This window comes from Nycticebus coucang, chromosome 12 (assembly GCF_027406575.1).
Source record: "Nycticebus coucang isolate mNycCou1 chromosome 12, mNycCou1.pri, whole genome shotgun sequence".
NCBI classification, from domain to species: Eukaryota; Metazoa; Chordata; class Mammalia; order Primates; family Lorisidae; genus Nycticebus; species Nycticebus coucang.
In genome coordinates this window covers 81,505,540-81,529,555 of record NC_069791.1, presented here as the reverse complement: position 1 = coordinate 81,529,555, position 24,016 = coordinate 81,505,540, and the positions used below count along the sequence as shown (strand labels likewise).

Genomic DNA, 24,016 nt, shown 5'->3' with positions numbered 1-24,016 from the left:
AGTAAAGAAAAATCCAGTCAGGGCTGGGTGTCCATCTAATACCTAGCACTTTGGGGGACCAAGTTGGGCAGATCATTTGAGTTCAGATGTTCAACACCAGCTTGAGCAAGAGGGAGACCCCTTAGCTCATGCCTGTAATCCTAGCACTCTAGGAGGCTAAGGGAGGTGGAGACCAGCCTGAGCAAGAGTGAGATCCAATCTGTACTAACAATAGAAAAACTATTCTGTGGTGGGTGCCTATAGTCCCAGCTACTCTGAAGGGTGAAGCAAGAGGATGGCTTGAGTCCAAGAGTTTGAGGTTGCTGTAAGCTAGGCTGAGGCCACAACACGCTAGCCTGGACAACAAAGTGAGACTGTGTTTCAAAAATGAAAGAAAGAAAAGAAAGAGGGAGATCCCATCTTTGCTAAAAACAATAATAATAAAATTAAAAAATAGAAAAATTAGCGGAGCTTGATGGCACACAACTATAGTCCCAGCTATTCCAGAGGCTGAAGCAGGAGATTGCCTGAACCCAGGAGTTTGAGGTTGGTGTGAGCTAGGCTGAGGCCACAGCACTCTGGCCTGGGCAATAGAGTGAGGCTCTGTCTAAAAAACAAAAAAGTCCAATCAGTAAAAACACACCGGGAAAAAAGACTCTCCCACCACCTCTTGCCTTGATGAAGTAATTATCTTCTCACTGGTCTCTCTGCCTTTGGTGTCACCAACCCCATCCTCCCAATCACTACAGCCAAACGGTTCTAAGGAGCAGAGGCTATGAGTTAAAACCCTTCAGTAGTTACTAACTACTCAGGACAAATGCGGAATTCTTACCCTCCATGAGTTGCTGACCATCATTTCCTAGACTACGCAGGTCTCCAGCCATACTCGCAGATCATCATCCAGGCTATTGTCTATACCGTCGCGACCTTCCCACCCTGGAATTCCTTGCCTGGCCAAGTCCAGCTTTTGCTGCCCTGTAGAGGGAATGGTGCTGTTTTTCTGGGGTCCAGAGCAGGGGCATAGCTGGCAGGGCCTGGCGACAGAGTTGCGAGTCCTCAGTGTCAAACTACACCTCCCAGGAGGCATCGGGCGCCCACACCCTGAGCGACGTCACGGCGGCAGAGGGCGCAGGCGGCTCGGCCTGCCCAGCTGCTCGACTGCTTGGGCCGTTCCGCTCGGACCCGGGCCCTCGCTCTGGCCCCGAGGTAAGTGGAGCAACCCCCGCAAACCCTCCCCACGGACGTTTAGCAGCGCACGTCCGCAGCCTTCACCATTGAGTGGGAGCGCGGGAGTGCGCACAGGGCGAGGGCTGGCATCTGCCATATCGGGGAAGATCTAGGCCGCATCAAGTGACCCCCAGGGAGGGAATTAGATGAAGGCTACTGCCCGCACCCTCGAAGCAGCCGGCCCTGGGGGGTCACAATGCTGTGTATCGTACGTCTGCTGGCCAGGTTCCCGGGGCCTGGGTCTGAAGGCGCTGGGTAGGGGTCAGCCCCGCCTCCTGAACGATGGTGCCCAGGACCAGGGGGAGCTAGGGTAAGGTTTTCTGCCTGAACTACTCCCCAATGCCACCAGAGAGAGCCTCAGGTTTAAGAATATTGGCTCCAGGCTCGGCGCCAGCCACATACACCAAAGCTGGAGGATTCGAATCCAGCCCAGGCCTCCCAAACGACAGTGACAACTACTACCAAAAAATAGCCGGGCATTGTAGCGGGTGCCTTAGCTACTTGGGAGGCCGAGGCAAGAGAATAGCTTAAGCCCAGGAGTTGGAGGTTGCTGTGAGCTGTGATGCCATGGTACTCTACCCAGGGCGACAGCTTGAGGCTCTGTCTTAAAAAAAAAAAAAAATGAATATAGGCTCCAAAAAGCAAGGTTGTCCAGGGTTGACCTGGTGTGTGTTTGGGGAGGTAGTTGAAGAAGTGGGCAAAGATTGCCCAGGTCTGAGGATACCAGTGCCTGTGTGGAGAGGTGGTAAGGGTGGTCTGGATTTGGATCCTTACAATCCCCCCCTTCCCTGCCCTGGTAGATGGGAGCTGCTCTCTGGGGGCTGAGACTGTCAGCATCCTCAAGGGGCCCTCGCCCCTGAAGTCAAAGAAGAACCCCTATCTACCTACACTCCCTTTCCCCATTCTGGGGTTGCCTCCGTCCCTTGGGTCCTCAGCCGTAGCCGTCTCCCAGTCTGACAAAGGAGCAGGGGCAGGACGATGATACTGGCATCGGTGCTGGGCAGTGGTCCCTGGAGTGGGCCTCCACTCCGGCCCCTCCTGGGGTCCACACTCTTGCTTCGGGCTCGCTCAACATCAGCCACTGATACGCACCATGTGGAGATGGCACGGGAGCGCTCCAAGACAGTCACCTCCTTTTACAACCAGTCAGCCATTGATGTGGCAGCCGAGAAGGTACACAGCTGGGCAGTGAGCCCAGGATCAGGAGATGGAGTGGGTGTCTAGGGAAAGGGTGGAGCTGATGTGGGGTGTTGGAGGTCCAGTGCTCAAGACCCATCTGCCTCTCTAGCCCTCAGTCCGCCTCACTCCAACCATGATGCTCTATTCTGGCCGCTCTCAGGATGGCAGCCACCTTCTGGTAAGTTTCCTGCCCTCTATTTTCCTCTTGTCTCCTAGACCTCTGGGCTGGCCACTGAGGTCCCAGTCCTGCCTTTCTTCTTCTTTCTTCTAGAAAAGTGCCCGGTACCTACAGCAAGAGCTACCTGTAAGGATCGCTCACCGAATCAAGGGCTTCCGCTGCCTTCCTTTCATCATTGGCTGTAACCCCACCATTCTGCATGTGGTAAGGTAGAAAAGACCTTAGATCAGTGTGCTCATTTCCCAAGATGCAAATGGGGAATATGGGACCTAGAGTGGCGGAGTTTAGCTTGCCTAAAGGTATCAGGGCCATAAAGGATTCAGCCCCAAGCCTTCAGAGGCTAAGGCTGTATATTCATGGAGGCTGGAAATGTCTCCCCCCTCAGTGGGTGTTTGAATCACATGAATTGGGCTGGGCAGTGATTCCCATCAGTAGGTAAAGGTGGCTTTTTTTTACCCAGTGCTGGTTGCAGCCCATGAATTCTCACTCCTCTTCCTTGCAGCACGAGTTGTACATCCGTGCCTTCCAGAAGCTGACAGACTTTCCTCCGGTGAGAGCTGGGCCAGAGGAGGGTAAGGGGCTGAGAGGTTAATGTTGAGCTATCTCTGCTCATGACTCTCTGATCTGCAGATCAAAGACCAGGCAGAAGAGGCCCAATACTGCCAGCTGGTGCGACAGCTGCTGGACGACCACAAGGATGTGGTGACTCTCTTAGCTGAGGGCCTGCGTGAGAGCCGGAAGCACATAAAGGTCCAGGGCAGCAAAGGAGGGGGCCAGGCCTGTTGTTGAGGGGACTGGGAAGGGGAAAAGGGTTCTAAAGACTCACTATTTACAGGATGAAAAGCTCGTCCGATACTTCTTGGACAAGACGCTGACTTCAAGGCTTGGGATCCGCATGTTAGCCACCCATCACCTGGCACTGCATGAGGACAAGGTAGGCTTTGGGACCTGAGACCCAAATGGGACAGAGAGACTGAGCTGGGGATCTGGGCCAAGGGCCAGAGGGAGAGGCTTTGGGGCTGCTGTTCAGAAGTTGCAAGCTTTTGGTGGCTAAGATGAGGGTGAAGGTGTTACTAGTCCTGACCTTCTTTCTTCTGTCAGCCTGACTTTGTTGGCATCATCTGCACTCGTCTCTCCCCAAAGAAGATTATTGAGAAATGGGTGGACTTTGCCAGGTGAGGTCAGAGTGGTTAAGGGGGCAGATGTCTAGGGGCAGGGACTACTTGGATCTGAGCTCTTGCCTGGGGCATGATCTAGGGCACGGTTTCTCAACCTTGGCACTGTTGACATTTTGAACCAGAAAATTATTTGTAGTGGGTCGCTGTCCCATGCATGTTAGGATGTTTAGCAGTATCTCTGGCTTCTACTCATTCGATGCCTATCCTGCCTCTTAGGTGTGACCAGCAAAATGTATCTGTACATAGCCAAATGCTCCTTGTAGGGACATAATCACCTCGAATTGAGAACCACTTGTCTAGGGGCACCTGTATGAACTCTTGCTCCTATCCACAGACGCCTGTGTGAGCACAAGTATGGTAATGCCCCCCGTGTCCGCATCAACGGACATGTGGCTGCGCGTTTCCCTTTCATCCCTATGCCACTGGACTACATCTTGCCTGAGCTGCTCAAGAATGCCATGAGGTGGGCTGGCTGGACACGTTGGGTGGGGGGAAGACAGGAACTGGTATTCTACCACCAACTGGTCTTTTGCTCCTGCATAGAGCCACAATGGAGAGTCACCTAGACACTCCCTACAACGTCCCAGATGTGGTCATCACTATCGCCAACAACGATATTGATCTCGTCATCAGGTTTGCCCTGAGTGGAGTTGGGCAGCAGTGGGTGGGGGTTCTGGTCACTGTTTGTGATTTGCTGTAGGACCTCTAGCCAGTACCTGCCCCACTATGGGGCTAGGTCCTTGATCAAAATTTTCTGAGATTGCCATGAGCTGAACATTAATACATATGAGGCCAGCTGAGGGGCCTAAAGTTGGAAAACAGAAGTAACCAGTCTATGATGCTGGGCTGAGAATTAACGTCAATTCTTGTGAAAAGTTACCAGGGTGTTCAACCTGTGTGAGCTGCATGCTGATCTTGAGAGGACTTTTTTTACTTATTTGTGATGTCCGATATGAAAAGTATGCATGGACCTTTTTTTGCTAATCAGCTTTTATCTGTATTTGTGTATTTAATGTATGGCCCAAGATAATTCTTATTCTTCCAGTGTATGGCAGAGGAAAAAAAAAAAAAAGGTTGGACACTCCTGCAAAGCAATCAGTGCCCCCACCCCCAGGCAGAGGTAGAGATGGAGAAATGTGGCTTATACATGTACAAAGCCCAAGGATCTAGGTGGATCACATTCCACCTTTGGATGAAAAGCACAGGAAGGCAGACAGAACTGTCTGCTTGGGTGGTAGTGAGTCCCTCATCAAAGCTAAGCCAAGTCTATGTTGTGGACATCCTGCCAGGATTTCAGATCGAGGTGGAGGAATCGCTCATAAAGACCTGGATCGGGTCATGGATTACCACTTCACCACAGCTGAGGCCAGCACTCAGGACCCCCGGATCAGCCCCCTCTTTGGACACCTGGACATGCACAGTGGTGGCCAGTCAGGACCCATGCATGGGTGAGGCCCCACCTGGCCAGGATGGAGGGGTGGGGGGACCCTAAGAGACTCAAGCCTCTGAAGCCCCCTTTCCTATCCCCCTGCTCACCCCCAGCTTTGGCTTCGGGTTGCCCACATCACGGGCCTACGCAGAGTACCTTGGTGGTTCCCTGCAGTTGCAGTCCCTGCAGGGCATTGGCACGGATGTCTACCTGCGGCTGCGTCACATTGATGGCCGGGAGGAAAGCTTCCGAATCTGACCCTACAACCATTAGCCTGCTCACCTGCCTGGCGTGGGCCACACTCCCTGCCAAGACCTTCTAGGTCAGGCAGGGTGGCAATCTGCTCTACACGCTGCTGCACCTTGGGTCTCAAGGCCCTAAATGGATTTACATGGAGCTGGGCACCGCTCCTCCTCAATAGGCTCTACTACTTCCTTGCCTCCAGGCCTTGGAGGAGAGGGAGTGGAGACCCGTGAGGCCTCCAGCACCAGCTCCATCATTCTCGTTCCTGGGGAACTCCCACTTTGACCTGTTGTTATTAAAGTTCACATTTTAAATGCCCTCTTGGGCCCCATGTATGGGGAGGACGGGTAAGGTTTTGTTTCTTTTGTTTTTTTGATCCCTGGATTTAACTGGTTCATGTCCCAGTCTCTCAAGCGTCCTGACAGCCTGACAGACCTGGAGTAGAACTAGTCCTAAATCTCTCGCATGTTTGATGGGAGTAGAAGTGACTCTGACAGCTTAGGCAAAGACCTTTCGTTCATCTAACACACGTTTCTGGGTCCCAGACAATACAGGGTGGACGTGTTCATGTACAGTTTAAAACAGTTAACACAGGCTCGGCACCAGCCACATACACCAATGGTGGCAGATTCGAAACCAGCCCAGGACAGCTAAACAACAATGACAACTGCAACAAAAGATAGCCAGGTGTTGTGGCAGGCACCTGTAGTCCCAGCTACTTGGGAGGCTGAGGCAAGAGAATCACTTAAGCCCAAGAGTTGGAGGTTGCTGTGAGCTGTAACGCCACAGCACTCTACCAAGTGACATAGTGAGACTGTCTCAAAAAAAAAAGAACGTTTAACATAGTAAACTGCTCACAAACTTGATGTCCACCCTATATTTGACCCACCTCTAGGCTTCAGTTTTGACTCTTCTCTTTCTGGCAGTCACTTTCTAGAGATAAAGGTCACCCCAGAATGGGGCGGCGCCTGTGGCTCAGTGAGTAGGGCACCGGCCCCATATGCCGAGGGTGGCGGGTTCAAACCCAGCCCCGGCCAAACTGCAACAAAAAAATAGCCGGGCGTTGTGGCGGGCGCCTGTAGTCCCAGCTGCTTGGGAGGCTGAGGCAAGAGAATCACTTAAGCCCAAGAGTTAGAGGTTGCTGTGAGCCGTGTGACGCCACGGCACTCTACCTGAGGGCGGTACAGTGAGACTCTGTCTCTACAAAAAAAAAAAAAAGTCACCAGAATGGGCAACCTGCTGAGCCACCTTAGTAAGGTTAAAAATACTGTGTCTGCTCTTGTTGACAAGGAAGAGAACATTACAAGGTTGTGCTCTGGCAGGTCCCAGCAGGGACTTGGTATCTTGCTCAGAGAAAGGTAGGAACAGCAGGGACTTAAGCAAAAGGAAAGAGCTCTAGTTAGCAGATAGGAAGAAGGATAGAAATGAAACAGAACTTCCTCTGAGAAACAGAACTCTAGATTAAGTCTTAGGTAGGAACACCCTACCCACCATGCCAAGAAAGAAGAAAGGCTTGAAGGCCTGCATAATGGGACTGGCAAGGAAAGTCTTCCTCTGTCTCTTGCTTTCATATCTGAGCCTTAGGGGAAGGGATCCTGTGGCCTTGGGGCCACATGTGGCATTCTGGATCCTTTAGTGTGGCCTTTTGACTGAAAATTTTACAGAACACATCTAAAAATAATTTTTTTTAAATTTTATTATTTATTTACTGAGACAGAGTCTCACTTTGTTGCCCTTGGTAGAGTGCAATGGCATCACAGTTCACAGCAACCTCAAACTTTTTTTTGAGACAGAGTCTCACTATGTAGCCCTGGGTAGAGTGCTGTGGCCTCACAGCTCACAGCAACCTCCAACTCCTGGGCTTAAGCTATTCACTTGCCTCAGCCTCCAAAGTAGCTGGGACTACAGGTGCCTGCCACAACACCCCACTGTTTTTAGAGACAGGGTCTAGCTCAGTCTGATCTCACACTCTTGAGCTCAAGCATTCCACCCGCCTCAGCCTCCCAGAGTGCTAGGATTATAGGTGTGTGCTATGGGGCAGGCCTAAAAAGTTTTTTTTTAAAAAGGATTTCCATGAAGTTTAGGTGAAGTCAAGGGGCTATTCTTAGGGATCTGGAGGGCCATGGGTTCCCCCACCCCTTTGGGAGATGAAATGATGGTAGGAAATCACAAAGACTTGCTAGGTTGAAATCCTGCTGGCTATAGGGCAAAGAATTAAGGCTGGGGAAGTGAGGCTGGAGAGGTAGGCAGCAGTCAGAGGGTCAAGACCTTAAAGCTTGGGCTTTATTCTGAGGCAGTAGGGATCTGCAAATGGGTTTTAACCCTTTGCAGAACCATCAGAAACTAAATGTGCCTACAGGTGTCAACAAAGGAACATCTTGTTGATTGCCTATAGGCATTTGTAGTCAAAAGGTTAAACTAAGAAGGGATGTTTCAGGTTGGATTCTCTAGAAGCATACCCTGAGAGGATTTGTTTCCATGTGATTTAAGAAAATGCTCCCAGAAGGGAGTAGGAAAAGGGGAGGAAGCAGCCAAGCAAGGATGTGATCTCAGAAACAAGTCCAAAACCAGATAATTATGCCTCAGGGTTGGTTAGAGAGGTAGATTCCACAGTCACTGAATAATTCCTCCATTTGACAGTCATAGCTTAAAGTCAGTGGTGGAAAGGCAAAACAACTCTATTAGCCTGAGGGCAGTTCTTCAAAGAAGAGCCTGTGGAGCTGGCCTTTGAAAGCACGTTAAAGGTAATCGGGCTCTATGCCTGTAGCACTGGCATATGGGTAGGGCACTGGCCACATGCACAGAGACTGATAGGTTGGAACCCAGCCCAGGTCTGCTAAACAACAATGACAACCGCAATAACAACAAAAATAGCTGGGCGTTGTAGTGGGCGCCTGTAGTCCCAGCTACTTGGGAGGCTGAGGCAAGAGCTGGAGGTTGCACCAGCACATTGTACCCCTTGATTGCACTAATGTACACAGCTATGATTTAATAAAAAAAAAAAAAAAGTTGGAGGTTGCTGTGAGCTATGATGCCACAGCACTCTACCGAGGGCGACATAGTGAAACTGTCTCAAAAAATAAATAAATAAAATAAAATAAAGATAATCTGGGCACACAGAAACAACAAAAAGGAATAATTCTAGAGATCTGAGTGGACCATCTACTTTGTTCTACGAGGAATAGTCAATAACGCTTATTGGAAGCAGGAGTTTAAGTCTGAGCAACAGTGAGACCCCAGGTGCTGTGGGTGTTGTGGCAGGTGTTTGTAGTCCCAGCTACTTGGGAGGCTGAAGCAAGAGACTTGAGCCCAGGAGTTTAAAGCTGCTGTGAGCTATGACACAGCAGCACTCTACTGAGGGTGACAAAATAAGACTTAAAAAAAAGAAGAAGAAGATAGGGTGGAAGAAGGCATTAGAATTTCAGGGTTTTCTCTGGTTTGCCATTTATTTCTTTTGTTATATTGCCAGAGGGCTGGCATTTGCTGTCCTCTTGTGGGAAACCTCCTTCAATTCCTCAAAGCCAAGTCTGCAGCACTTCTCACTACCATCTCCCCGGGATGCCTTACTCTCAGATATTTCTTGATCTGTAACCTCTGAGCCCGGTCCTCAGGCATCCACCCCACCCCTCTTAGAACTGTTTCTCAGCCCAGCAACCAAATTATATATAAAATGAAATTCAGAGAAGAGCAAAAGGGAATGTTTATTGAATTACCTACCCTGTCACACACTTTGCAATACACTTGATAAGACAGTAGGGCCGCACCTGTGGCTCAGTGGGTAGGGCGCCGGCCCCATACACTGAGGTTGGCGGGTTTGAACCCGGCCCCAGCCAAACTGCAACAAAAAAATAGCTGGGCATGGTGGCGGGCGCCTGTAGTCCCAGTTACTCGGGAGACTGAGGCAAAAGAATCGCCTAAGCCCAAGAGCTGGTGGTTGCTGTGAGCTGTGATGCCATAGCACTCTACCAAGGGCGACAAAGTGAGATTCTGTCTCTAAAAAAAAAAAAAAAATAGTTTAACTTACTTTTTTTTTGTGTGTGTGGTTTTTGGCCGGGGCTGGGTTTGAACCCGCCACCTCCGGCATATGGGACCAGCACCCTACTCCTTGAGCCACAGGCCCTGCCCAGTTTAACTTACTTTTATTTATTTATAAGACAGAGTCTCACTCTATTGACCAGGCTAGCATGCCATGGGGTCAGCCTAGCTGACAGCAATCTCAAACTCCTGGGCTCAAGCAATCCTCTTGCCTCAGTCTCCTGAGTAGTTGGGACTACAGGTGCCTGGCTATTTTTCTAATTTTAGTAGAGATGGGGTCTCACTCTTGCTCAGGCTGCTTTTGAATTGCTGAACTCAAGTAATCCTCCCACCTAGGCCTCCTGGAGGACCAGTATTACAGGTGTGATCACAGAGCCCCATGGATAGTTTAACCTTCACATAGTTATATGGTTGATACAGTTACACATGGCTTAGCTACACACACACAGAGTCATCCCTTGGTAACCGAGGAGCTACTGGTTCCAGGACCTTCTGCAGACAATGAAAATCGGCAGATTCTCAGGTCCTGCTGTCAGCCCTGTAGTAACAAGGAATATGAAAAGCCCACCCTCTGTATTCATGGGTTCTGCATCCTGCTATGGATTGTACTTTTATTCTGCAATTGGTTGAATCTGTGAATGTGGAACCCGCGGATACAGAGGGCCAACTGTATATGGTTTACTATATAAATATTTATAGCTTAAACTTTACTCTCAGAGAATCCACAAACTTGTACCTTCTGATCTTACCCAGAGTAGGGTCAGAACTCAAGGTTCCTCACTCACTGCCAAGATGCTCTTCATTGTATCCACTGCGTCTGGCTGGTTTTCTGTTCAGAAGATGTGTGGTTTTGGAGGCCTGGTCCTTCCTTTAGAAAGGCTTTATTCTGGGGCAGCGCCTGTGGCTCAGTGGGTAGGGCGCTGGCCCCATAAAAAAATAAAGGCTTTATTATGGCTTGGCGCAGGTAGTTCAGTGAGTAGAGCGCCAGCCACATATACCGAGGCTGGCGGGTTTGAGTCTGGCCTGGGCCTGCTAAACAACAATGACAACTACAACCAAAAAAATAGCCGGGTGTTGTGGTGGGCGCCTGTAGTCCCAGCTACTTGGGAGGCTGAGGCAAGAGAATGGCTTACGCCCAAGAGGTTGCTGTGAGCTGTGACGCCACAGCACTCTACTGAGGGCGACATAGTGAGACTGTCTCAAAAAAAAAAAAAAAAAGAGAGAAAGAAAAGAACGGCTTTATTCTGTGAAGATGATTTATTTGCTATCCCTGGACACGTCCATTCTTTTTCCTACCCTCAACTGTATTTTTTTCCAACCTTGAACAAGGGAAAGTTTCTTCAGCCTTCAAAAATGGTGTGACCGCTGTTAGACAAGCTCGTGTGAGCAGCACAGGGATAGCTGTTAATTCCAGGCTCACAACCCTGGCATCAGGCTACCAGGGAGGCCGCTCTGGCTCCGCTCCGTTAAAGTGAAGGCAAAACCCATGAAAACCGGCACATCTAGGCTTCCTCAGGTACCAGGATCGCTTAAGTCACCACATAAGGAAAGTCTGTCTCTTCTCAACTCCAGGGTGCAACACTATTTCCATACAGAAAACCAGGCACACCAGCCTCAGCCAACGTAAACCTCCAGCTCTAGGCGGCGCCGTAGAGACGGACGCACAAACCAATAAGCTCCTGCTACGTCATAGACCTTACCCCCAGGCCTGAGGCTCCCGCCCTCTCCGCCCCCCCCCCGCCACTGCTGACCCGGAACTGAAAGAAATAAACGGCGCCAGACTCCAGCATCACTTCCACCACCGTGATGGCTGCACAGGGAGCTGCGGCGGCGGTTGCAGCGGCAACAGGGGTCGCGGGGGAGGGAGAATCCGGGCCCGGGGAGAATGCGGCGGTCGAGGGGACCGCCCCATCCCCGGGCCGCGTCTCTCCGCCGACCTCGGCGCGCGGCGAGCCGGAAGTCACGGTGGAAATTGGAGAAACGTACCTGTGCCGGCGTCCGGATAGCACCTGGCGTGAGGGCGGCCCCAGGGCTAGGGGATGGGCGTGGCCTGAAGACAGGTTTTTCCAAGAGGGCGAGGGTTGGGGGCGGGGCGCAGTGGGGGCGGGACTTTAGGAAAGAACGTGGAGTTGTGGGCAGTGAATTAATGGAAGCTATCCCTATCGGGTTACGCGGGGCCCCGCCTACAAGCCCACCAGTCAGGCAATCCTCGAATTCGTCTTAATGTTTACAGAGCTCTGATTCCACCTCATGTTCCGTTTTAGGCTTAAATTTATTTTATTGGTAACCCTGCCTCCTCACTCTACTCTTCTGTCTTGCTTCTTCAACATCTGCTCATCTACAGCTATCAACAGAGAGGACCTTCCAGAAGACTATAGGCTTCCTTTACGTTCTATTGCTTTCCCACATCTTCAAAATAAACCCCAAACTCCTGGCTGGGTGCGGTGGCTCACGCCTGTAATCTTAGCACTCTGGGAGACTGAGGCGGCAGGATTGCTTGAGCTCAGGAGTTGGAGACCAGCCAGAACAAGAGCGAGACCCTGTCTCTTCTAAAGAGAAAAACTAGCTGGACGTTGTGGCAGGCGCCTGTAGTCCCAGCTACTCAGGAGGCTGAGGCAAGAGGATAACTTGAACCCAAGAGTTGGAGGTTGCTGTGAGCTATGGCTATGGCACTCTACCAGGGTGACCAAGTGAGACTCTGTCTCAAAAAACAAACAGAACCCCTCAAACTCCTTAGAGTGTCTGACCACTCCAGTTTCTAGCCACCTCTAGCAAAGGTCATTGCCAGACCAAAGCACACTAAGAACTCTAAACACCATATACCTTTTTATTGCGTGTGCCCTCTGCTTGAAATGTCTTTTGACTTCCCTGGTAGCCTGATATCAGGGTTGTGAGCCTGGAATTAACAGCCATCCCTGTGCTGCTCACATGAGCTAATCTAACACGGTCAAAAGACCCTTTCTCCTTGTTGACCTGGCTTGTTCCTCCTCAACCTTTTAACTTCACTTTCTCTGTGATGCCATTCTTGACCCCATAAGGCAAAGTGAATTGCTCCCGTCTTTGTGTTCCTGCTACATTTTTTTTATAGTTCAGCCATAGTTTTTGTAACATGTTGTAATTTTCTGTCTGTGTCTTTCCCTATCATACTGGGAACTTCTAGAGGGCAGGACTTCTTGTGATTCATTGTTGTGTTCTCTGTACTTAGCTAGCAACAACATGGCATAGGGCTAGACACGCAGTGATTGCCTTACTCATTTATTGAATGATCTACTAATTGTTAGGCACTGTACTAAAAATTTTGGAGGCATTAACTCACCCTCTGAGGTAGGCACTGTTATCCTTACTTTACACACAAAGGAATGGAGACTCAGAAAGTCAAAATAGCTTGCTCAATTACATACAGCTAGAAAGTGGGGAGCCAGAATTAAATATAAACTCAAGCTGTCTTAATTCAGACCTGGTCCTCATGACCTCTAAATAAATGAATGACTAAGTATATAGTAAAATGAGCATTGAAATTGGAGTCAGATTTAAACTCAGTAAAATACTAGCTCTCGTCACTTTTTAAATCTGTGACCCTGGATAAGCCTCAGTGTTTTCTTAGCTGTAAAATAGGAATAACAGCCTCAATCTAGTTCACTTCACAAAGTTGTGGCAGTGATTGAGTAGAATGGCAGATGTGAACAGGTGAGGTTAGCATAGGTGTGGCCCTGGAATCTGGAAACTGCTCTTCATTGTGCTGGATTCCTGTAATTCCAGTCTTAACTTCCTTTCTGATGATCCTATCTTTTCCCTTTACAGATTCTGCAGAAGTGATCCAGTCTCGAGTGAATGACCAGGAGGGCCGAGAAGAATTCTATGTACATTATGTGGGCTGTGAGTGGCTTGATACATTTGGGCCTGGGTTGGAGGGAGAGGGGTTGTTGGGTAGTGTTCTCATGGCTCATCCTCACAGTTAACCGGCGACTGGATGAATGGGTAGACAAGAACCGACTGGCGCTGACCAAGACAGTGAAGGATGCTGTGCAGAAGAACTCAGAGAAGTACCTGAGCGAGCTGGCTGAGCAGCCTGAGCGCAAGATCACTCGCAACCAAAAACGCAAGCATGATGAGATCAACCACGTGCAGAAGGTCCGCTTCCCCTTCCTTCCTCAGGACCCAGGAGGCCCAGCTGCCTCCACCAACTCCCTTGAGCCTCTGGGGCCCCATTACCAAAACCACAACAACTCCCATTTCTTAAGTTCCTGTAGTGTGTTAGGAACTTTACCCACCTCTTCTCGTTTACTTTTCATAGTTAAGAAAACTAAGGCTGAGAGAGGGTAAGCGCCTGAATATGGTGTCACTAAGAGGAGATGGCACAGCTGGCACTGGAACTCAGGCTTCCTGCCCAATAGCCTCTGTCTCCTACTGGCTGTGTCAATTAGACAAAATGACTTGAAGTATAAAGGGAAGGAGGAGATTGAAGGATATTGGGCACTTGCTATTGCCAAGCACCATGCTAAGTACAAAATGACTTGAAGTATAAAGGGAAGGAGGAGATTGAAGGATATTGGGTATTGCCAAGCACCATGCTAAGTACTATACATACCCCCCTAACAATTCAGCAGCACAGGAATAATAATTTCTTTTTGTAGATGAGGAAGCAGGCTTGGGGAGTTTAAGTAACACATCTAAGGTCACACAGCTAGTAAAAGGGTGGGCTGGAATCAGAATGATGCCAAACATTGGCCTGTGAGCCAAAGTACATGTATTAGGTTAAGTGTTTTAATGCATGATCTCCTGACGTTTCACAGAAACTCTGTGAGGGAAGTGTTATTATCCTCAGTGTAGGAGGTACAGATAGATTTAGAAATCAAGTTATGTGGCCACCCACAGTGGATCATGCCTATAATCCTAAACACTCTTGGAGGCTGAGGCAGGTGGATCACCTGAGCTCAGGAGTTTAAGACCAGCTTGAGCAAGGTGAGACCCTGTGTTTACTGAACATAGAAAAATTAGCCGCGCATTGTGGTGGGTGCCTATAGTTCCAGCTACTTGGGAAGCAGAGGCAAGAGGATTCTTAGAGCCCTAGAGTTTGAGGTTGCTTTGAGCTAGGATGCCACGGCACTCTACCCAGGGCAACTGAGTGAGACTGTGTCTCAAAAAAAAGAAACCAGTGGCTTGACACTTGTAGCACAATAATTACAGTGCCAGCCACATGGACTGAAGCTGGTGGTTTGAACCTGGGCCAGGCCAGCTAAACAGTGATGACAACTGCAACAAAAAAGTAGCCGGGCATTGTGGTGGGTGCCTGTAGTCCCAGCTACCTGGGAGGCTGAGGCAAGAGAATTGCTTAAGCCCAAGAGTTTGAGGTTACTGTGAGCTGTGATGCCATGGCACTCTGCTGAGGGTGACATAGTAAGACTGTCTCAAAAAAAAAAAAAAGAAAGAAAGAAAAGAAAAAAAAGAAACCAAGTCACGAATTAGATTTACCAACTAGATTGTCCTACTTCAGGGCTTGAGGCCTTACCTATGATTTTGGCTTTGTTTTTTTTTTTCTTACTTAAAAAAAAATTGAAATATATTCCTTATAATGTTTTTTGTTTTGAGACAGAGTCTCACTCTGTTGCCCTGGGTAGAGTGTGTGTCATCATAGCTCATAGCAACTCAGACTCTTGAGCTCAAGCAATCCCCTTGCCTCAGCCTCCCTAGTAGCTGGGACTACCAGGTATCCACCACAACACCCAGCTAATTTTTTTTTTTGAGACAGAGCCTTAAGCTGTCTCCCTGAGTAGGGTACCATGGCATCACAGCTTACAGCAACCTCCAACTGCTGTGCACAAGCAAGTCTCCTGCCTCCGCCTTCCAAGTAGCTGGGACTATAGGCACCCGCCAAAGTGCCCAGCTATTTTTTTGGTTGCACCCATTGTTGTTGGTGGGCCTGGGCTCGATTCGAACCCGCCAGCTCAGGTGTATGTGGCTGGCACCTTAGCCGCTTGAGCCACAGGCGCCGAGCCTGAGCCTCAGCTTCTTGATTTATAAAATAGGGAGTGTAGCCTAGAATAGGGTTTATCAGTGTCTCAAGGCATTCAGGCATTTGTTTGTTTCAGGCTTAGCAATTTCATTCTTCTGAGCTTGTCGATTCAGTGGGTGTGAACAGCATTTAAATTTTAAAAATGAAAGAAGGAAATAAGAGAAAATATCAGAGTTAATTGCATTTTATTAAGGATAAATATTGTTTTGAGAAGCTTTTATTTCATATACAAACAAATACATGTATATATACATATATACAAACATGTCAACTGGTTTGTAGTCTCATCTATAGTTCCTCTGTGGGTGTGATTAAAAAAATTTGAAGGGGCCAGGTATAGTGGCTCATTCCTGTAATCCTAGCACTCTGGGGGGCTGAGGTGGGTGGATTGCTTGAGCTCAGGAGTTCTAGACCAGCCTGAGCAAGAGCGAGACCCAGTCTCTAAAAAAATAACCTATAGTCCCAGCTACTCAAGAGGCTGAGGCAAGAGGGTCGCTTGAGCCCAGGAATTTGAGGTTGCTGTGATCTATGACACCATGGTGCTCTGCCCAGGGTGACCAAGTGAGACTGTCTCAAAAAAAAAGTAATGGAAATGTTCGATAGGTATATTATTCAGTACAGTAACCATTAACCACATGTGGCGGTTGAACACTTGAAATGTGTTCAGTATGACTAAGAATTAAAAAATTTTAAGCTGTGGTTGGTTGAGGTAGCTCATGCCTGTAATCCTAACACTGGGAGGCGGAGGCAGAGGCAGGTGGATTGTTTGAGTTTGAGCTCAGGAGTTGAGACCAGCCTGAGCAAGAGCAAGACCCCATTTGTACTAAAAATAGAAAAACTAGCTGGGTGTCTATAGTCCCAGCTACTGGGGAGGCTGAGGCAAGAGTTTGGCCTGATCTCAAGAGATTGAGGTTGTTGTGAGCTATGATGATGTCACAGCATTCTACCTAGGGTGATAAAGTGAGCCTCTGTCTTAAAAAAAAAATTTGTAATTAATTTAAATGTAAATAGCTACATGTGACAAGTAGCTACTCTATTGGACGACACAGGTATAAGATTCTATTAGTTCCCTCACTGGCTTACACTAAACAAAGATGGACTTGTAAGCTGGCATTAAGCAGGGTGGATGATAATGGGCCAATTGTGATAAAATCAAAGGATAATAAAACAATTAGCCAGTTAACAACCATAAAATTTCTTAATAGTCTAATACTCAATTCTAAATAAATTGTAACATTGATGAAAAGTAGTATTTTTGTGTTGTTCAGGGCAATTGCAGAAGAAGATTGTATTTTGTGAGAACTGGGAAGTATGTTTTAATGAGCCGTGTTAGGAGGAAAATCTTTCCTTATTTTTGCAGTAGTTAGGCTCAAAATTTGACAGACCAGAGGCCAGTGCCCAACACTGCTTAGTACCAATTATATGACTTTGGGCAAGTGAGCTTATCTCTTTCTGCCTCAGTTTCCTCTTTTGTACAATGGGGATGATGAGCACTTTTGTTTCAGAGGCTAATTGTGAGGACTAAATGAAATAATGTTTGTGGAGTTCATGGCACTTGAAATAAATGGCAGCTCACTACTCTGCAAGGGAAAGTGACTTCATCTCGCCCTGCTGTTTCCTATTCTATAAAATCGAAATAAGAATGCTCTAATGGGGGCGGCGCTTGTGGCTCAGTCAGTAAGGCGCCGGCCCCATATACTGAGGGTGGCGGGTTCAAACCTGGCCCCGGCCAAACTGCAACCAAAAAATAGCCGGGCGTTGTGGTGGGCACCTGTAGTCCCAGTTACTGGGGCGGCTGAGGCAAGAGAATCGCTTAAGTCCAGGAGTTGGAGGTTGCTGTGAGCTCTGTGAGGCCACGGCACTCTACCGGGGGCCATAAAGTGAGACTCTGTCTCTACAAAAAAAAAAAAGAATGCTCTAATGGTTACTGAAAGGATTAAACGAGGCCATATAGGCAAAGTGCTTTGTGGAGGGGTATTCTGGGTAAAATCCTGGCTGCTTTCTCCCTTCTCAGCTATAGAACAAAGCCACAGTCTGTTCTGGTATAGGTCTAGACCTTGGGTCCTCCTCCATTGTCAGGCTGTACTTGGTTTCTCCTACAGAGTCTGACCTAGGAACAGGATGTGCTTTGAGTATGTATTTTTTTAGACTCAGCCTTCTGTGGACTTGAAAAATACGGGAGACCAGGTGGGAATAGTTGGAGGTTATTGTTTTGTTGATCACTTGTCTCCTGATTTGGGAAGGAGGGAGTATTTTCTGGACAGGAAGAATCTAGATATGCCTCCTGGAGGGGGTAGGAGGAATGTTGGGTCTTGAAGGACAGGAAAGAGCACAACAAAAACAATGACACATGATAGCTCACAAAGCCCTACTCTGTCATGGACTCACCTGACTCATGCTCTGTGCCAGGTTGAGTAAGCATTTTCTTCTGGCAGTAAGAGAAAGAAGGACATTCTCAAAGTAGAAGGAACTGTTTGTACAAAACCATAAAGGCCAGAAAAAAGGGAGGTGTTGATAGCAGTATGAATTTGAGGGAGCTGAGACGAGGCCTGGAATCTAAGGAGGCCAAGTCACTTGTACAGACCTGTGATGGAGCAGTGACCGTTTGGAGTCAGAGGAGAATTCCAGAGAGCAGCCAATTCCAGAGTTGTCAAGAAGGTAGAGTTGACATATATGCTATTACGACTTGGCCACTAATTGAATGCCAGGCAGAGAGAAAGAGAAGTCTTAAGGGCAGGGCCAGCTATTGGTCTTGGGCAGTTAGACCAAGGGTGATATTCCCAGTGAGATGGGGAACCCTGGAGGAGGAACAAAGGTTTGTGGGGAAGAATGTTGAGATGTTCTAGATATTTATTCTGATGTTGTTCCTGTGGGTGGGACTTCTGGGAATAGTCCCATGGGTAGTCAGCTACCTGGGTCTGGTCTCAGGAAAGGTTCGGGTACATTGGGTAGTTAATGGGCCAGGAAGACGAGATCCATTATTTCATCTGAGTCTCACAACAACTTCAGCTGTTTACCAAGGCAATGGTAAACAAATCAAGCTCTTAGGACTGGAGCCATAGCCTCCTCCTATAGTCTCATTCATCTGATAAAAGTTCCAAACTTGGGCATCAGAGATGTTTGGGATACATGGATGGGCAGATAAATGGGATAGGAGCTTGAACCAGCCAGCTTCAGAAACAAGTAAAAAAAGTTAGTTATTAAAAAAAAAGTTATTTATGTGGTTATTCTTGTTATTTAGGGAATGAGGTCTGGAAGATAGCTGGGAAACCATTATGTGTTCTGGTCAGGGGAGGGACAGCTTGATCACTTTCTCTTTTCTTTCTTTTTTTTGAGACAGAGTCTTTGTCATCCTCAATAAAGTGCCGTGGCATCTTAGCTCACAGGAACCTCAAACTCTTGGGTTTAAGTGATCCTCTTGCCTCAGCCTCCCAAGTAGCTGGGACTACAGGCACCTGCCACAACACCCGGCTATCTTTAGAGACGAGACAGGGTCTCGAACTTGGGAGCTCAGGCAATCCACCTGCCTCAGTCTCCCATAGTGCTAGGATTACAGGCATGAGCCACCACGCCCAACCATTGCCTGATCACTTCTATTCACCTCTGTCCATTTCTGTTTCCCAGACTTATGCAGAGATGGATCCCACAACAGCAGCCTTGGAGAAGGAACATGAGGCGGTAAGCAGGGTCGGGGCCTAACTGTTGTTGCTCTCTCCTTCCTTCCTTGCTCCTGCTGATAGTGCACTGTCTCTACTACTACCCCACCTGCAGATAACCAAGGTGAAGTATGTGGACAAGATCCACATCGGGAACTATGAAATTGATGCCTGGTACTTCTCACCATTCCCCGAAGACTATGGGAAACAGCCCAAGCTCTGGCTCTGCGAATACTGCCTCAAGTACATGAAATATGAGAAGAGCTACCGCTTCCATTTGGTAAGTCTGGGCTGGGCTGCATCAGGCCTGGTAAGAGAGGCAGGTGTCAAGGCTGAGGGCAGCTGAGCCAGGTCCAGCACCAGGTCCAGAGCAATTAAGTACAAGGAAGAGCTGCCCAAGGGTCACGAGATCTGGATCCAGGCCTGGCTTTGCCATTGCTGGCAGGGTGACTTTGGCCAACTTGCTGCTCCTCTCCAGACCTTATTTTCCTCTTCCCTGGAATGGGGACAATAATCTCTGCTCTTACCACCTGCTCGGGTCCCTTGCCCTTTATTACATGTTTACCAAGGCAGTCCCATTGCCAGGCTTCTCATTGGAAAAGAGGAAGCAGACAGAGCCCTTGGAGCAATGGCACCTTAAGGTGTGAACAGATGGGAAGGATTGCTCCATGGGGGCTGCCAGGAATGGGGCACTCTCTCTCTCATCACTAGCACAGTGGGCTGTTTCCCCAAGAGTGGAATGGGAATCTGAGGCAAATATATACGGTTTAGAAAGCTAGTGTCAGTGGCCAGGCTGACATCGACTTGAAACCATCTGGCCATGTAATATTTGAACAAGTTGCTTAGCCTCTCCATGCCTTGGTAAAAATAGGCTGTCTCCTAAGGTTCCTGGGAGGATTACACAATGTAGGTGAAGTACTGAGTAGGGGAAACAGAGGCAGAGACTTGCGCCAAGCCACACAGTGGTCGGGTAGAGGGGCACCAAGGAGAGAACCTATGGGTCTCAAGCCTCTTCCCCTTCACCACCCACTAGGGACAGTGTCAGTGGCGGCAACCCCCAGGGAAGGAGATTTATCGCAAGAGCAACATCTCTGTGTATGAGGTGGATGGCAAAGATCACAAGGTGAGCTGGTAGTCAAGGGGCTTTGGGCAGGGATGGGAGAAGCATTAAGCACCTCCTGGAAGGGCAAGGCCAGCCTTAAGGTAAGCATCTATAAGAAAAAGATCTGTGGGTGGCGCCTGTGGCTCAGTGAGTAGGGCGCCGGCCCCATATACTGAAGGTGGCGAGTTCAAACCCAGCCCTGGCTGAACTGCAACCAAAAAAAATAGCCCAGCGTTGTGGCGGACGCCTGTAGTCCCAGCTGCTCAGGAGCCTGAGGCAGGAGAATCGCCGAAGCCCAAGAGCTAGAGGTTGCTGTGAATCCTGTGACATCATGGTACTCTACCGAAGGTGGTAAAGTGAGACTCTGTCTCTACAAAAAAAAAAAAGGAAAGAAAAAGACCTGAAGAAAATGCCGGGAAGGCTATGTTAACCAATGTGATGAAAATATTTCAAATTGTATATAGAACCAGCACATGGTACCCCATGATTGCATTAATGTAAACAGCTATGATTTAATAAAAAAAAGAAAAAGACCTGTGATACCTTGTCTAGCATAGCACTTGGCCTGTGGTTGGTGCATGGTTAACTCTGCTTGGCAGTGTCAGCCTCAGGCCAGTTTCCCACTAAATCCCTGAGACCTTTTCATCTGTTGGGGTTAGTGCTAGCTTGGGTAGTTCTGAAACCCAGAGAGGATATTGTCTTGCCCGAGGCTGCTATTAAAAGAGCTTTCCCCTTCTATTTGAAGGAGAGGTGTTTGTTTTTGCCTGGGAGGGGACTGCTTTGTGTGAGATTTCCTGCCTAAGAATTCTGTAGCTTATGAGGGCTGAGTTCCTTGTTCTTGGAAGAATGATTTCAATGGGGCTGGGTGGGGCCTTTGGGGCCTGCTTTGCCATTGTTGAGAACTTGACCTTTGCTTGGTCAGTCTGGGTAGGTCTCACCAAGTGTCTGGCTGTGGAAGGCAGGCCTTGCAGTGGCACCTGGCTTCCAGTTGCCCTGTCACTTCCTTATTGATCACAGACAATTTACTTAACATTTTTCATTCCTGTTTCCTTGTCCCTATGATAGGAGTCATAATATTTACCTAATTGGGTTGGTGGAATAAATGAGATAGCAAATGTCAGTACTTAGCCTGGCATCTAGTAGGCACTTAGTAAACATGGGCCCTTGTTATTATCGGTGACCTTCTGCCCAGGCTCAGTTAGCCTTGTACTTGGTGAACACTCACTCTGAGCCCAGCACTCGCCTGCTGCTCTGCCTTCCTGAGCATAAACAGGTGAAATGGCAGAAAGAGCTCCTGCTAGAGATGTGGGGTAAGCCTCTACCCTTTGCCAGCTTGAGGCCTTAGGCAAGCACTTCCTCTCCCAGAGTTTCAGTTTTCTCCGAAGTAGAGGCTAGCAGTGCTGGACTCATACAATTGGCAGGTCAAATGAGAGAGTGGATGTGAAAGGGTGCCCTAAACCAAAGAGCTCCTTAATCTGTCATGAAGCTAAACTTAGGGTTCCATTTGTCTCTCCTGGCTCTGGTTGGTCTCTGGGAAACTGGTGAGGCGCCGCTGAGGGTGATGGCTGAGCTGGCAGACAGAGCTGGAGCTTTGGAGTCAGCTTCAAGGCTATTCCATTCAGCACCCAGCTTCTTGCTTAGCCTTGTGCTAGGTGCTAGGGGATACAGCTTTAAACTAGACAGAACTCATATACCAATTTGAATTCCTGCCTGACACTCACCAGCTTGGTACTTTGGGCGAGTCACTTACCTCCTCAGATGCTCAGTTTCCTGACCTGAAACTTAAAGAGTTAATGTCTTTAACTCTGTGGATGTTGAACAGATTATGGATGTTCAACAGGCTCCTGGCCTGTATTTAGCACTCAGCAGTGATAGCCATGACCAGTCCTGCTCTGTCCTTATCTCCCAGAATGCTGCTGGCTCTCTGATTTCCAGTTTCCCTGTCCGTCAAAAATGGACTTCAGGCCAGGTGCATTGGTTCACACCTGTAATCCCAGCACTTTGGGAGGCTGAGGCTGTAGATTGCCAGAGCGAGACCCCTGTCTCTAAAAAATAGCCATGTGTTGTGGCAGGCACCTGTAGTCCCAGCTGTTTGGGAGACTGAGGCAAGAGGATCATTTGAGCCCAAGGGTTTGAGGTTGCTGTGAGCTATGACGCTACAGCACTCTACTCTGCCCCCACCCCTCCACCTCCTACTGAGGGAGACATAGTGAGACTCTGTCTGAAAAAAAAGGATTTTTTCCTGTTCTAAATACTACTGTTCTGGTGAGGAGCTCTCTTCCTACTGGCCTGGCACTTGCAGAGCGGGATGACAGCTCATGCCCAGGTTGAGTGAGGGAGTCATAGGAGTTGTACTTGCTCCCTGAGCCTGTTTCTACCTCCTTCACCCCTCAGATTTACTGTCAGAACCTGTGTCTACTGGCCAAGCTCTTCCTGGACCACAAGACGTTGTACTTTGACGTGGAGCCTTTCGTCTTTTACATCTTGACTGAGGTGGACAGGCAAGGGGCCCACATCGTTGGCTACTTTTCTAAGGTGCTGGGTCAGAAGCTCAGGTTTGGGGAGGTGGGGGGTGTAAACTGGAGAAGTGACTGAGCCTCCCTGGAGGTCCTGAGCAGCTACCCTCTGCAGGAGAAGGAGTCTCCAGATGGAAACAATGTGGCCTGCATTCTCACCTTACCCCCCTACCAGCGCCGTGGCTATGGAAAATTCCTCATTGCTTTCAGTGAGTGGTTGGTTCCTGGCATGTCTAGGAAGGGGACACCTGTAGTGGCAAGGGTACCAGGGTGGGGTGGATTCTGAGGTCCTCTTTCTACCACTGGCAGGTTATGAGCTCTCCAAGCTAGAAAGCACAGTGGGCTCCCCAGAGAAGCCACTGTCTGACCTGGGGAAACTCAGTTACCGCAGCTATTGGTCATGGGTCCTGCTGGAGATCCTGCGAGACTTCCGTGGCACACTATCCATCAAGGACCTTAGGTGAGGGCCTGATCCCCAGCCATGTCCAAGGCAAGTTGTCCATCAAGGACCTTGGGAGGGAGGTATCCCAGAACCCTCAAGGGCTCTTCTAAGATTGGTTATGATTCTTGTTTCCCTGTCCCAAGCAGACCCCACAAGGGTACTATCTCTAGCATCTGCTCTAATTTCTTTCTGCAGCCAGATGACCAGTATCACCCAGAATGACATCATCAGTACTCTACAGTCCCTCAATATGGTCAAGTACTGGAAAGGCCAGCACGTGATCTGTGTCACACCCAAGCTGGTAGAGGAACACCTTAAAAGTGCCCAGTATAAGAAACCACCCATCACAGGTGGGTGGGTGGATGCTGCTTCGTGCATGGGGGGATCTGGGGGTTAGATGTAAGGCCAGCTGAGAGAGCTAAGGTCTCCTTTTTTCCTCATATCCCAAACTAGTCAGACCTGCTCCCCAGATAAAAGCCTGGGGCAGAATGCTCATTCCTGGGCTTCCCTGCTCACCTTCCCCCCCAATCTGCCCTTTTGTTCTTACCTGGAGGAGGTGAAACCTGGCCTGGGCCCAGAGCTGAGCAGCCTGGTACAGGCCTGGCTGGAGGCCCAGCCCCGCCTCTCATCTCTTTTCCCCACAGTGGATTCTGTCTGCCTCAAGTGGGCACCCCCCAAGCACAAGCAAGTCAAACTCTCCAAGAAATGAACAGCCTTTGCCCCTTCTGCTGGACCCCAGTCTCCTCATCCCCTAGCCTGTAAATATGTACAGACCTATTTCATCATTTTTTTTTAATAAAGTAAATTCTGGTGGTGGCTCTAGACTTTGGACATAGAGG

The 24,016-nt window shown here is 48.9% G+C and overlaps 2 protein-coding genes across 3 annotated transcripts; both read left to right on the top strand.

Moving 5' to 3' along the window:
• Positions 1 to 1,088: 1,088 nt before the first annotated feature.
• Positions 1,089 to 5,731, top strand: BCKDK (branched chain keto acid dehydrogenase kinase). Of its 2 annotated transcripts, none has more exons than XM_053555105.1 (12): positions 1,089 to 1,185; positions 2,007 to 2,379; positions 2,495 to 2,563; positions 2,657 to 2,767; positions 3,066 to 3,113; positions 3,194 to 3,313; positions 3,399 to 3,497; positions 3,665 to 3,738; positions 4,076 to 4,204; positions 4,285 to 4,374; positions 5,031 to 5,189; positions 5,284 to 5,731. In XM_053555105.1, exons 2-12 carry the CDS (start codon positions 2,185 to 2,187, stop codon positions 5,426 to 5,428), a joined length of 1,239 nt encoding a protein of 412 aa, XP_053411080.1. In that variant the 5' UTR covers positions 1,089 to 1,185; positions 2,007 to 2,184; the 3' UTR covers positions 5,429 to 5,731. The 2 variants fall into 2 exon arrangements, with proteins under 2 accessions (XP_053411080.1, XP_053411081.1); XM_053555106.1 differs by having other exon boundaries at positions 1,104 to 1,185; positions 2,142 to 2,379.
• A 5,474-nt stretch (positions 5,732 to 11,205) lies between these two features.
• Positions 11,206 to 23,991, top strand: KAT8 (lysine acetyltransferase 8). The gene is made up of 11 exons (XM_053555096.1): positions 11,206 to 11,462; positions 13,250 to 13,324; positions 13,404 to 13,579; positions 19,086 to 19,139; positions 19,233 to 19,397; positions 20,151 to 20,240; positions 22,614 to 22,754; positions 22,851 to 22,944; positions 23,045 to 23,195; positions 23,373 to 23,527; positions 23,822 to 23,991. The coding sequence occupies exons 1-11, from the start codon at positions 11,255 to 11,257 to the stop codon at positions 23,884 to 23,886; spliced, it is 1,374 nt and encodes a 457-aa protein (XP_053411071.1). The 5' UTR covers positions 11,206 to 11,254; the 3' UTR covers positions 23,887 to 23,991.
• Positions 23,992 to 24,016: the final 25 nt, after the last annotated feature.